The 13,801-nt window shown below is 45.8% G+C and overlaps 2 protein-coding genes across 3 annotated transcripts in view; both read left to right on the top strand.

Moving 5' to 3' along the window:
* The window catches only part of LOC309524957 (E3 ubiquitin-protein ligase TRIM7-like), an 80,483-nt gene that overhangs the window by 52,124 nt on the left and 14,558 nt on the right, over nt 1-13,801 (top strand). The gene's annotated exons all lie outside the window — the stretch shown is intronic.
* Nucleotides 1-13,801, top strand: part of LOC309527523 (uncharacterized protein) — a 29,617-nt gene that overhangs the window by 1,418 nt on the left and 14,398 nt on the right. The window contains exons 3-7 of the mRNA XM_082214349.1: nt 32-262; nt 602-624; nt 2,611-2,732; nt 3,730-3,762; nt 5,398-5,903. Coding sequence (XP_082070475.1) covers nt 32-262; nt 602-624; nt 2,611-2,732; nt 3,730-3,762; nt 5,398-5,903 — 915 coding nt within the window. The remainder of the gene's footprint in view (nt 1-31; nt 263-601; nt 625-2,610; nt 2,733-3,729; nt 3,763-5,397; nt 5,904-13,801) is intronic.

Genomic DNA, 13,801 nt, shown 5'->3' with positions numbered 1-13,801 from the left:
CTGTTCTCTTCTTTCAACCTCTTTGCTGCAGAAACAAACAGTTGCAGAGAGGGAAAAGATGGTGGCTGAGTTCAAGCGACTGCACCAGTTTCTGGAAGAACAAGAGAAACGTATTCTGGCCCAGATGGCAGAGGTGGAGAAGGAGATTGCAGCCCAAAGGGAGAAGCACCTGGCCAGACTCTCCAGGGAACTCTCCTCTCTTGACAGCCTCATCCTGGAGATGGAGGAGAAGCTTCAGGAACCAGCGAGTGAACTCCTGCAGGTGAGGCCTCATCCTGATGCGAGAGGGTGGAGTGTCCTGCTTCATAGTACAAGCAGGAGGATAACATGTCTTAGCCCCGCCCCCCAAAAAGCTGCTGCAAGGAAAAGAATTGGTACATGAAGGGTGAAAGGCGTCAGTCCTGGGGCAGCAAAAGGGGCCCTGATAGATCAAACCACAGGCCCCTTCATTCTAGCATTGTGTTCTCTCATTGGCCAACCAGAGGAGCCTAAAAAACAGTACTGCTCTCCAAACCTGTGATTCCCAGCAGTTGCCACTCAGCTGCTTAGTATTTATAACTGACTGCAGAAATGGCTGACATCTTTCTTTGTTTTCTTCCAGGATATTGGAAGCTTCTTGCAGAGGTAAGTGATGGAAAACCCCTGCCTTATTCTGATGCTATTGGTCTCATCAAGAATCATAGGAAGGAAGCCATTCCTCATTCCCCTCTGTTACATATTTCTCCCTTTTCCATGATGGATTCATTTACTCTGCAATTGATACAAAACGAGGGGACATTCCAAAGGGGCTTCACTATTACTTACCCTTAAATATTTGATATATTTCGGGTTTCTGCAGGTTCTTCCCCAGACATAAGAACATGAGAAAGGGCCCTGCTGGATCCGGCCAGCGGTCCATTTAGTCCAGCATCCTGTTTTCACAGTGACTAACCAGATGCCAGTGCAAAACTCGTGAGCAGGATCTGAGCCCCAGAGGACGCTCCCCTCCTGTGGTTTCAGAGGCACCACTGCCTTTGGCCCAGCCATCATGAATAGTAGCCTCTTGAGAGCCTTGTCCTCCAGATAACTTCAAGAACTTATGAATTTTGAAAATCTTCCATGTTTAAAAAATATTGCTTTGATTTCCAATATTTTCCCCATTTCTCAATATAACCACTGTGCTAAAATACATTTATACAGTAGTACCTCGGTTTATGAATTTAATCCATTCCTGAAGTCCGTTCTTGAACCAAAGCTGTTCTTAAACCAAGGCATGCTTTCCGTAATGAGGTCTCCCACCGCTGGTGCCCTTCCACCATTCCGATTCCGTTTGTAGATCGAGGTAAAGTTCGCAAACTGGAACACTACTGTCAGGGGTTCAGGAGCAGAGACGCAGGAAAGGGAGGAAACAGAGAGCGAGGGGGAGGAATCCGAGGGAAGGATGAGTGATGATGACGACCCGAGATCTCCGAGTCTTTCCAGTGAATCGGAAGATTCACAGAAAGGGGCGCCAGTGGTCAGAGCAGGGGGGGGACCCAGGGGGACACCCCAGGAAGAAGGGACCAGAGGGGACTCAGAGAGCAGCAGCTGGAAATCGGGGCCAGCGTCCCCAGCTGAGCGCAGCGGGGAGGAAGGGGGCCAGGCATCGGCTGCCGGAGGCTCTCAGCAGGAGGGAGGGCATGAGTCAGGAGTGGTCACGCCCACATCAGGGAGCGAGGAAACGGTCAAGAGGAAGGTAGAAAGTTGGGCACGCGCGCCAAGTTCAAATGCAGCGGAAGCTGGCGCAGTAAGCAGCCCGGAGAGGGAGCCAGGTCCTAAAGCCCGCCGCAAGGAGGCAGAAGGGTCCGGGGGGTCGTCGTCAGCGTCAGAAGAGTCTAGGAAGGAGGGGACCCCGGGGGGCAGAGGGACCCAGAGGAGGAAAGAAAGACGCAAGAGGTGGAGCAAGGCGAGGGTATTAAGTTGGTGTGCAGGAGGCGGGGAATCAGACGGAGCTTCGTCGGTCTAGCGTATAAGACGTAGAGCTGCACGCTGCAGTTCGGAAATGGAACCTGTAACTCAATAAAGACTTTTATAAAGTGAGCGCTGGCTAGCGTGGTCCTATGTGAGCTGGGATCTGGAAGCAGCTCTGACAACTACTTCCGTTTTTGCAGAGTTTGTATACCGAATAGTTCATTAATAGTTCATAAACTGAAGTACAACTGTAATTTTAATGGCAAAAACCATTCTAAATCATCCTGCACTTCCTTATAATTCAGAAATGCATATACCAAATCTATTTTGTTCTCCTCATTAAAGCTTCACTAAAACTGGTGTAGTCCTAAAATCTCTGTGCAAAGGCCCAGTATTGCTCACTTTTCTTCATTTTTTATTTTTTTTTGGCATATATCAGCTTCTTTACCTTCAATCTCATATTCCTGTTTTCTTCAGTATATTTTAGTTTTCCTACAACTTGTTGGGTGTTCTCTAGATCCACACGTCAACAAAATGCTCATTCTTGCCATAGGAAAACCCTGCTCCCAAGTCTTCATGATATATCTATCATGCCTTTATCATCAGAATGAGGCTCTTGCCTTGTCAGAAAGCTCCTTGCATTGGAAGGACGGTGGCTTGACTTTGTTCTTCTCCTCCCAGGTCTCAGGAGAAGGGGAACTTAGAGGATCCTCCTGTGCCTTTTCCTCCTGCCCTGAAGTGGAAGATCTGGGACTTCAAAGATATAAATCCCTTCCTGGAGGGAGTCATGGAAAAATTCAGAGGTAGTAAAGAAGGGCTGAAAATATTTTATACTGGACATTTAAAATTGCTCATGAAATGCTCCAGGTCATTAGCAGTGCCAGGAAAATGGAAGATTTATTCTCTTTCAATATCTAGAAGCCACACTTTCCTATGTAGATGACTCACAACTGATTTTTCTTGTGCAATTGAAAGAGGAGGATAAACCCTTCTTGTTGGGCTCTGGAAGCTCCTGCGAGATCTTGGGGGAGCCTCCCAGATTCCAGTCAGCAAGGTAAAGGGCTTGAAAGCTCTTGCCACGAAGCATTAAGCCACCACTCAAATCACGTTTTAGACCTTACTGGGCTCTGAAAGGCTCCTGCGAAATCTCATGGGGCCGTCTTGAGATCTCAGATGGCAGGGGTGAATCCGGGGGTCGTTCTGACTTTGCTCTATTTGCCTTTATACACAATCTCCAGGAATGTAACCCTCCCTTAAGTTGCGAGTTGTCTGTAAAAAGTTGTCCTTGACCTCTTCACATCTCTCAGCCAGGCTTCGGGTGTTTTCACGCATCTCACCCATTTCCCAGGTAGCCTCACCGACAGCTTTTTGGGCATCTCCCTCTGTTCCTTTGGCTCTGAGATTGATGTAAGGGGAGCAGGAGGGAGGGGGCCGTTCAAGAGCCAGGCAGGAGCAGAGGGGACTGGGGTTGAGGCCTCCCGTCCTGGAACAGGCATGTCTGGACCTTGTTGCTGATGGGGAGATCTTCTGGGGGTCTTGCTCCTCCTCCCAAGATTTGGGCAGGTCTGAACCATGACATCACCCCTGCCCTGGTTATGCAGGGATAGCCAGTATGGAGAGCTTCAGATAGCTTTAACTACAACTCCCATAATCTCCAGCTGGCGTGGCCAGTGGTTAGGGATGATGGGACTTGTAGTCCACAACACCTGGCTACAAGCTCACGAATTCATATTATTGTTGCCAGGTTTGTTATCTGAATGATAGTGTGATGCTAAATCTCTGTTCCCTTTTCTCTTCCAGACACTGTGGAATATGAACTTCAGCTGCAAAAAGGTACTTTTAATCATAATAATAATTTATTATTTCTACCCCGACCATCTAGCTGGGTTTCCCCAGCTGTTTCCCCAGGCACTAATTCGGGAGAGATGGGATCTGCTTCTCAAAAGACCAGGCCACTGCAGCTCTTCCTTCCATGCCTTATTTCCCCTTATTTCCCAGAGGCATCTGTTCCGTGAGAGCAGCTTGCTGGGCTACAGGGGCTCTTGGCCTGATCCTGCAGACTCTTAGGAAGCCCCCAGCCCAGGATGGATGGCTTTTCTGTGCCGAATCTCCATAAGACACAGGGGTGGTGTGACGCCAAAGGCATGAGGGGGAAATATCCCTTTGAGCCATACAAGATCCCCACCCCTTATATGTGAGAGTAAGGTGTGAGAGTGGGAAATGCATGAGCACAAATAGCTCAGAAAATGGCTGCAGCAACCTTTGGGGACTAGAAGGTGAATTGGTTCTGGTGTCAGTGGAGGGAGCTGGGGGCTGCCTGAGTGTGAACTCCAGGGGTCCGGCTTCCCTGCAAGATGGGGGTCTTCCCTCAGTTTTTGTATTGAAAGGGAGACATGAGATGATTGCGGACTAGAGAAACCTGAGTAAACTTAAAAGAGCAGGACAGAATAGCACCACAGAATGTGGAAAAAGGCTCAGTGGGAAGACAGAAGTCCAGTCCGGCCTGATCCTGGACACCACAAAAAGGGAATCATAAGAGCTGGAAAAGGTGCAGCAGAAGGCAGCATAAAGGAAACTCTTACTTGTCTAAAAGAATCCCAGAATATAATTTTAAATATAACAGCAGTGAGTAAAATGCATAAAGGCTTATAAATACAACAATGAACTAGAAAAACCCATTACTTTTCACACACACAAAATTGACTAATAGCACTGGCAACATCCAACGTCACATTTAATTCCCAAAGGCCTCTGTACAACTGTGTGTCTTTAAAAAGAAATTGCTTGACTTACTTTCCTTAACGTGGCAGGAGGGGGGGGGAGGACTGCAGAGCAGATCTTCTTTATAATGTCCATCAGCCTGACCAATTTTTATTTTTTTTAAAAAAAATTCAATTATAATAATAGCATCGTTATAACAATACCAATTTATAATACAATTCTAATGTAAGTCATTCAAATACCAAATTATATAACTTATTTAAGGTGCTAGAATTGATGATTTTCTTTATTTCTGTGTTCCAAAATCTTATCGATTTCAATGACATTCCAGTCATCATCATAATCCCTTATACAACAGCTGCAATATTTATAACTTCTATTCATGTTAACACATAAAATGACCAATTTTTAAATGAATTTCTCATGATGCTTCCACTCCATAAATGTGAGTCATACAGCCAATCAGGTCTGTGGAGCCAGGATGGGGTCTTTGCATTGACGGTGACAGGTGGGAAATCAAAATAAAATTAAGTGGAAACCCATGAATCACAACCGTAGGGGTAAGGAAAGAACTGCAAGTGTTTCGAGAATCATTATTAAGAACTTGATGAACATCCCTGTCTCAAATGCCGAGCCCTGGAGTCCCGGTTCATTTCATAGGGGATGCTATTTCTGTCATGTGGCTAAAGAAAAGCCAACTTCCACGTTGACATCGTTTCTCTTCTCTTTCCTCATCTGCCCCCACAGAAAACATAACTTTGGATCCAGACACAGCACATCCCCTCCTCATCCTGTCTGAGGATCGAAAGAGTGTGAGACAGGGAGAAGTGCGTCAAGACCTGCCAGACAACCCTGAGAGATTTGACACACATGGCTATGTGCTGGGAGGTGAAGCATTCAGGGAAGGCAGGCATTTCTGGGAAGTCACTGTGGGGAGCGAGGAGAAATGGGCCGTGGGGGTGGCCAGAGAGTCTGTGAAGAGGAAGGGTGAGTTCTGTTATGCTACTACGGAAGGGATCTGGGGTTTGGGGAAGTGGGACGGTGTGTACAAGGTATGCTTCCCCCATGAGGCCCCTGTTCCATGTGAGGAGCCCGAGAGGATCCGAGTGACCCTGAACTGTGAAGGGGGACGGGTGTCCTTTTACGATGCAGACACAGCAGCCCTTCTCCACGTATATCTAGCAGCCTCCTTTTCAGGAGAGACCCTCCAGCCCTTGTTTTACGTGGGCAAGAAAGAGAACCTGTGCCTCTCTTGACTGAGGGTGCAGACAGGCAAGTGTATATTCATTGCCATTATGACATATTAAGTCTCTTCAGGACTGAGCTGACAGGCACTTAAGAAGAAACCTTATTTGCAGAACTGTGATTGGCCATCCCTTGTGTCAATCATGTTGCAACTCTCCCTTCTCTGGCCAGCTTTGTAAATGACACTGATGGATTGGGTTCCCTGTCAGTCCCCAAACTTGCCTGTTCTCTTTCCCTTGGGAATCGGCTACTTCTGTCGATGCAGGAAGTGCAAGCAAGAAAATAATTTAGGAAACAACAGCAACCCCACACACATTCCTGTTTCGATGTAGTTCTCTCTACTACCTCCAAATTGAGATTTCTAGAGACAATACCATCATCTTTTCTGAATAAAATCAGAATTCTGCACAGGCATCACTTAAAACCTTCCTCAGCCTCAGTCCTGCTCTCAGATTCCTTTTCCTCCCCCCCTCCCCCCAAGCCTCCACTGTCATGGAGATGGAAGTTCCAAAATTCCTTTTTTTGCTGCTACTCAGGGAAGCTTATATGGCAATTCAGCAAAATCAGAGACCAGTTTTTTTAGTTGAGTACAGTCGGCCCAAAACTCACACGCAACTTACTTGTGTGATTGCGGCCTGGAGCCCTTCGTCAAAACACAAATTAATAAATGGAAAGAGAGGGTGAGAGACCGTGTGATATCTCACCAGAGTCTCCAGAACCCAGAAAGCAATGGGGGGAGGGCCTTTGGCAGTGGGAGGGGGGAAGAGTTTCTATTTTTTTTTTAAAAAAAAGATATTTATTAAAGTTTTCAATTTTTATAGAAACAAAAAGAAAACAACAACATTTAAACACATAAATTTCTCAACTTATTTTTCAATGACATATTTCCCTGACCTCCGCATACCTCTCCTTCTTGTATTTCCAGTTCGAATTATTTGTTCAGCAAATCCTTATCTCAAAGCATTACAGCTTTAAAACAAGAAAACACCTTATTTTCTATCCAACATCTTAGGTTATTTTAACCTTCAATTTTTACTTATAAAAAACCATTTTTTCATATTCCTTTATACCATTACAGCCAGAAACCACTTAATTTCAATCCAACATCATTCAACATTCCTTAATTTTACAATATTTCTGTAAATAGTCCTTGAATTTTTTCCAATCTTCTTCTGCCGACTCTTTTCCCTGGTCATGGATTCTGCCAGTCATTTCTGCCAATCCCATACAGTCAATCAACTTCATCTGCCATTCTTCCAAAGTGGGTAAATATTGCGTCTTCCAATACTTTGCAAGAAGTATTCTTGCTGCTGTTGTAGCATACATAAAGAAAGTTCTATCCTTTTTTAACACCAACTGGCCGACCATGCCCAAGGGAAAAGCCTCTGGTTTCTTCAAGAAGGTATATTTAAATACCTTTTTCAATTCGTTATAAATCATTTCCCAGAAAACCTTCACCAAAGGTGAAAAAATGTACCTTCGTTTTCTTTACATTTCCAGCATTTATTATCGGGCAAATGATAAATTTTTGCAAGCTTGACTGGGGTCATGTACCACCTGTATATCATTTTCATAATATTTTCTCTTAAGGCATTGCATGCCGTAAATTTCATCCCAGTGGTCCACAACTGTTCCCAGTCGGCAAACATAATGTTATGTCCAACATCTTGTGCCCATTTAATCATAGCAGATTTAACCGTCTCATCCTGAGTGTTCCATTTCAACAGCAAGTTATACATTTTTGACAAAATCTTAGTTTCGGGTTCTAACAGTTCTGTTTCCAATTTAGATTTTTCCACCTGGAAGCCAACTTTCTTATCCAAATTGTAAGCCTCCATTATCTGAAAATAATGAAGCCAGTCTTGCACTTTGTTTTTTAGTTTCTCAAAACTCTGCAGTTTCAGTCTGTCTCCTTCTAGTTCCAAAATTTCCCAATATTTCGGCCATTTGGCCTCCATATTGAGCTTTTTCTGAGCTTTCGCTTCCATTGGTGACAACCACCAATAAATCCTTATATCTGATCCACACATTAAACAATGCTTTCCTAACAATATGGTTTTTAAATGCTTTATGTGCTTTAACCTTGTCGTACCACAAATATGCATGCCACCCAAAAACATTGTTAAAACCTTCTAAATCCAAAATGTCTGTGTTCTCAAGAAGCAGCCAGTCTTTCAACCACCAGAATGCTGCTGATTCATAAAAAAGTTTAAAGTCTGGCAGGGCAAATCCACCTCTTTCCTGGGGGGGGGGGAGAGTTTCTAAGTCCACCTTCTCACCGGCCTCCAGAAAAGTTGCATAAAGCTCTCAAGATCTCTGGCTTCAAACAAGTGGGATGGTTTCTTGGGGGGCATTTTCGGGGGTCTTCCTGACTTGCGCTATATAGCCTTTGCATGCTGACCCCAGAAATGTAACCCCCACATAGGTTTCTGGCCTCGATGTAACAAAGTCCCCTCTGACAATGAAGAGCCTCTGTCAGACTTTCTGAGGAGAGAACAGAGCAACCAGTGACCGTTATCAGGTTTCCTGGCAGACAGGATTTCTGTAGTAGACCGCGCCCCCCCCCCCCCATGTATTTCCTCTGGGGACTGCCTCTTTCTGTGATGTATGTATGATTTTTTTCGGGGGGGTGGTCTTGAGCTGCAGGGTGGACAATTTCAAAAGTTTATATCAGGGGTCGGCAAGCTTATCGGACGATGGGCCAGCCCACGCTCCGTCCGTCAGAAAATGGGCTGGAGTGTGCACACACACACACACTCTTCTGGGTTGGAGCATGCATGCGCACACACTATTTCCGGCGCACAGGTGCCATCAACCCAGAATTCGGGCCCTGTGACGCGCCATTAAGAGTGGGCAGCGGGGGTGGCAGAGGTCACCATGGGCCGGTTAGACCCCTGCTCTATATAAGGGCTTGCACACCATTGCTCTGGGTTCTCCTCCCTCTTGCTTGTGGTGAGTGGGGCCCCTGTTGCAACAGTTTAATAAAGATCATGCTTACAAGCTGCTTTGCTTCTCAATTTTCTCTGGTTGGCCTCTGTTATTTTCTCCTACTGATAGAGAGCCTACTTAAGGACTCTGTATGGGCTCTTGGGTACCCCAGAGGGGAAAAGGAGCAGTTTTTGTTTATAACATCTGTTTTATCCTCCAAGAAACCCTGTGAGGTAGAAGAGGCTGAGCTGAGAGACTTAGAAAAAGGAGGCACATTAAAGTTTATGGTCAAAGGGGATTTGAATCTGGACCTTGTCATCCCAAGTCCAACACACTGTGCACTCAGAATGTGAAATCTTAACAAGGGTAAGAGTCATTTCAGAGATGTGCTTGAAAGCCCTCCCTGCAAAGCTCCTCTATATGCTGTAGCTCCTCTTCAGACCTTCCTGTGTTGACTGAATGTCTGCAGGTGTAGTCAATCCAGTTTGAGTGAGGAGCAGATTTCAGGGGCTTCCCTGCATAAGCTCGTATTTCGCACCTGGGTCCATTTCTGGATCTTTGCATTCGGATTAGAAATCAAAGCAAATCCCCCAAGTCTGAAGTCTGCCCATCCCTTTATTTGTGGGAATCCCACCACCAGGAGAGAAGTGAGTCTCAGCCATATCTGCCATGTCAGTGAGAGAGCAAGTATCCTATTGACACCCTACTTTTCAACACAGAGACAGTTGTGGGCAAATGGAAGGAGAGAAACTCAAAGAATGCCGATTGCAATAGTTCCCCATCCCACTTTCAACGCAAGCAATGCAACGAGTGCCAAACAGATGGGGCATACGAATCAGGAGAGGCGTTTTAATTCAACATTTTTATCATAGTCACCCAAATGTCAATTCTCAAATCAGAAGAGGAAGTGAAAACAGCACATCTTTCTAATCTCTTCTGAGCTCTATCAGCAAACAAGAAATTAAGCCTACAGCCCTGTGCTCACATCCCTGGGATAAGTCCCTTTGAACTTACTCTTAAGTAGACATAGGAGTGCCCTCTATTTCCTGGGGATAAAAAGGATTAGCTCACAGGTTTTGGTGATTGCCTAGAGAAAGGCCTTCTTCACACACATGGTTTTGGCCACTGGCTTAAACACCCTTTTAAAGTTGGTGAGAGGAAGGAATTGTGAGACCAAAAGCCCTTTCCTGTTGTTCACCTCCACAGCTTCTGCTGATTCAGAGGTAGACTGCCTCTGCCCCAGGAGGTTTCATTGAGCAGGATGCTGTGCTCTGTCCCTGGTGACATTTCTGCCCTTTCCTCAGCCCCGGACTGCACATCTCCAACTCCACGGATGTCCTGCCCTGTTCAAAGGGACGTATGGTGTGGGAGACAGGGAAAAAAGGGTAAATGGCACACACAGAGGGAAGGTGGTGAAGGTGCTGTGTGCCAGCCCTTCCAGCCAGAGGAACTGATCTCCTATCTGCCAGGTTGGCTGTGAATAAAGTTCCTCTCCTCCATGACTTGACTGCGGATGAGCAGGCTGGTCTAGTCTATTCCTGAGGCCTTATGGGTAAACATGGTGGAGTTGGTGTAGTGTCAGGGCAGACTTGAGAGCCAGCCAGTGGGGGGTTACTGTGGTCTACAGTGGTACCTCGGGTTAAGTACTTAATTCGTTCCGGAGGTCCATGTTGTTGTTTAGTCGTTTAGTCGTGTCCGACTCTTCGTGACCCCATGGACCAGAGCACGCCAGGCACCCCTGTCCTCCACCGCCTCCCGCAGTTTGATCAAACTCATGCTGGTAGCTTCAAGAACACCATCCAACCATCTCATTCTCTGTCGCCCCCTTCTCCTTGTGCCCTCCATCTTTCCCAACATCAGGGTCTTTTCCAGGGAGTCTTCTCTTCTCATGAGGTGGCCAAAGTATTGGAGCCTCAGCTTCACGATCTGTCCTTCCAGTGAGTGCTCAGGGCTGATTTCCTTCAGAATGGAGAGGTTTGATCTTCTTGCAGTCCATGGGACTCTGAAGAGTCTCCTCCAGCACCATAATTCAAAAGCATCAATTCTTCGGCGATCAGCCTTCTTGATGGTCCAGCTCTCACTTCCATACATCACTACTGGGAAAACCATGGCTTTTACTATACGGACCTTTGTTGGCAAGGTGATGTCTCTGCTTTTTAAGATGTTGTCTAGGTTTGCTATCGCCTTTCTCCCAAGGAGCAGGCGTCTTTTAATTTCGTGGCTGCTGTCACCATCTGCACTGATCATGGAGCCCAAGAAAGTAAAATCTCTCACTGCCTCCATTTCTTCCCCTTCTATTTGCCAGGAGGTGATGGGCCCAGTGGCCATGATCTTCGTTTTTTTGATGTTGAGCTTCAGACCATATTTTGCGCTCTCCTCTTTCACCCTCATTAAAAGGTTCTTTAATTCCTCTTCACTTTCTGCCATCAAGGTTGTGTCATCTGCATATCTGAGGTTGTTGATATTTCTTCCGGCAATCTTAATTCCGGCTTGGGATTCTTCCAGCCCAGCCTTTCGCATGATGAATTCTGCATATAAGTTAAATAAGCAGGGGGACAATATACAGCCTTGCCGTACTCCTTTCCCAATTTGGAACCAATCAGTTGTTCCATATCCAGTTCTAACTGTAGCTTCTTGTCCCACATAGAGATTTCTCAGGAGACAGATGAGGTGATCAGGCACTCCCATTTCTTTAAGAACTTGCCATAGTTTGCTGTGGTCAACACAGTCAAAGGCTTTTGCATAGTCAATGAAGCAGAAGTAGATGTCTTTCTGGAACTCTCTAGCTTTCTCCATTATCCAGCGCATGTTTGCAATTTGGTCTCTGGTTCCTCTGCCTCTTCTAAATCCAGCTTGCACTTCTGGGAGTTCTCGGTCCACATACTGCTTGAGCCTTCCTTGTAGAATTTTAAGCATAACCTTGCTAGCATGTGAAATGAGTGCAATTGTGCGGTAGTTGGAGCATTCTTTGGCACTGCCTTTCTTTGGGATTGGGATGTAGACTGATCTTCTCCAATCCTCTGGCCACTGCTGAGTTTTCCAAACTTGCTGGCATATTGAGTGTAGCACCTTAACAGCATCATCTTTTAAAATTTTAAACAGTTCAGCTGGAATACCATCACTTCCACTGGCCTTGTTATTTGCAGTGCTTTCTAAGGCCCATTTGACTTCACTCTCCAGGATGTCTGGCTCAAGGTCAGCAACCACACTACCTGGGGTGTATGAGACATCCATATCTTTCTGGTATAATTCCTCTGTGTATTCTTGCCACCTCTTCTTGATGTCTTCTGCTTCAGTTAGGTCTTTACCACTTTTGTCCTTTATTATGGTAATCTTTGTACGAAATGTTCCTTTCATATTTCCGATTTTCTTGAACAGATCTCTGGTTCTTCCCATTCTGTTGCTTTCCTCTATTTCTTTGCATTGCTCGTTTAAGAAGGCCTTCTTGTCTCTCCTTGCTATTCTTTGGAAATCTGCATTCAATTTCTTGTATCTTTCATTATCTCCCTCGCATTTTGCTTGCCTTCTCTCCTCCGCTATTTGTAAGGCCTCGTTGGACAGCCACTTTGCTTTCTTGCATTTCTTTTTCATTGGGATGGTTTTAGTTGCTGCCTCCTGTATAATGTTGCGAGCCTCCACCCATAGTTCTTCAGGCACTCTGTCCAGCAAATCTAAATCCTTAAACCTGTTCCTCACTTCCACTGTGTATTCATAAGGGATTTGGTTTAGATTGTATCTTACCTGTCCAGTGGTTTTTCCTACTTTCTTCAGTTTAAGCTTGAATTTTGTTATAAGAAGCTGATGATCTGAGCCACAGTCAGCTCCAGGTCTTGTTTTTGCTGACTGTATAGAGCTTCTCCATCTTTGGCTGCAGAGAATATAATCAATCTGATTTCAATGTTGCCCATCTGGGGATGTCCATGTGTAGAGTCGTCTCTTGTGTTGTTGGAAAAGCGTGTTTGTGATGACCAGCTTGTTCTCTTGGCAGAACTCTTATTAGCCTTTGCCCTGCTTCGTTTTGATCTCCAAGGCCAAACTTGCCAGTTGTTCCTTTTATCTCTTGATTCCCTACTTTAGCATTCCAATCCCCTATAATGAGCAGAACATCCTTCTTTGGTGTCACTTCTATAAGGTCTTGTAAGTCTTCATAGAATTGGTCAATTTCAGTTTCTTCAGCACCAGTAGTTGGTGCATAAACTTGGATTACTGTGATGTTAAAAGGTCTGCCTTGGATTCGTATCCGGAGTATCCATACTTAACTTAAGTATCCGGAGGTCCATACTTAACCTGAAACTGTTCTTAACCTGAAGCACCACTTTAGCTAATGGGACCTCTTGCTGCCACCACGCCACTGGAGCACGATTTCTGTTCTCATCCTGTTCTGTTCTCTTAACCTGAGGTAATATTTCTGGGTTAAGGTAAAGGTAAAGAGACCCCTGACCATTAGGTCCAGTCCTGACCGACTGGGGTTGCGGCGCTCATCTCGCTTTATTGGCCGAGGGAGAAGGTGTTTGTCCACAGACAGCTTCTGGGTCATGTAGCCAGCATGACTAAGCCGCTTCTGACGAACCAGAGCAGCGCACGGAAATGCCATTTACCTTTCTGCTGGAGCGGTACCTATTTGCACTTTGACATGCTTTCGAACTGCTAGGTTGGCAGGAGCAGGGACCGAGGAATGGTAGCTCACCCCGTCGTGGGGATTCGAACCGCCAACCTTCTGATTGGCAAGTCCTAAGCTCTGTGGTTTAACCCACAGCACCACCCTTGTCCCTATTTCTGGGTTAGCGGAGTCTGTAACCTGAAGCGTATGTAACCTGAGGTACCACTGTATAGAGATTCTCTTTCTCTCTCTAGCTGAATGGGGATCTAGATTTGGGATTCGGCTGGTTTCCCGCCCGCCTGGCTTCCTAGCAGTTCCCCTGCCTGAGTGGCAGAGCCAGTCTCGGTGGCAGAGTTGGGGGCTCCCAGACGGCTGCAT

Source organism: Podarcis vaucheri (assembly GCF_965113315.1).
Source record: "Podarcis vaucheri genome assembly, chromosome: 2".
In the NCBI taxonomy this organism is placed as follows: Eukaryota; Metazoa; Chordata; class Lepidosauria; order Squamata; family Lacertidae; genus Podarcis; species Podarcis vaucheri.
This window is presented reverse-complemented; position numbering and strand designations above follow the sequence as displayed.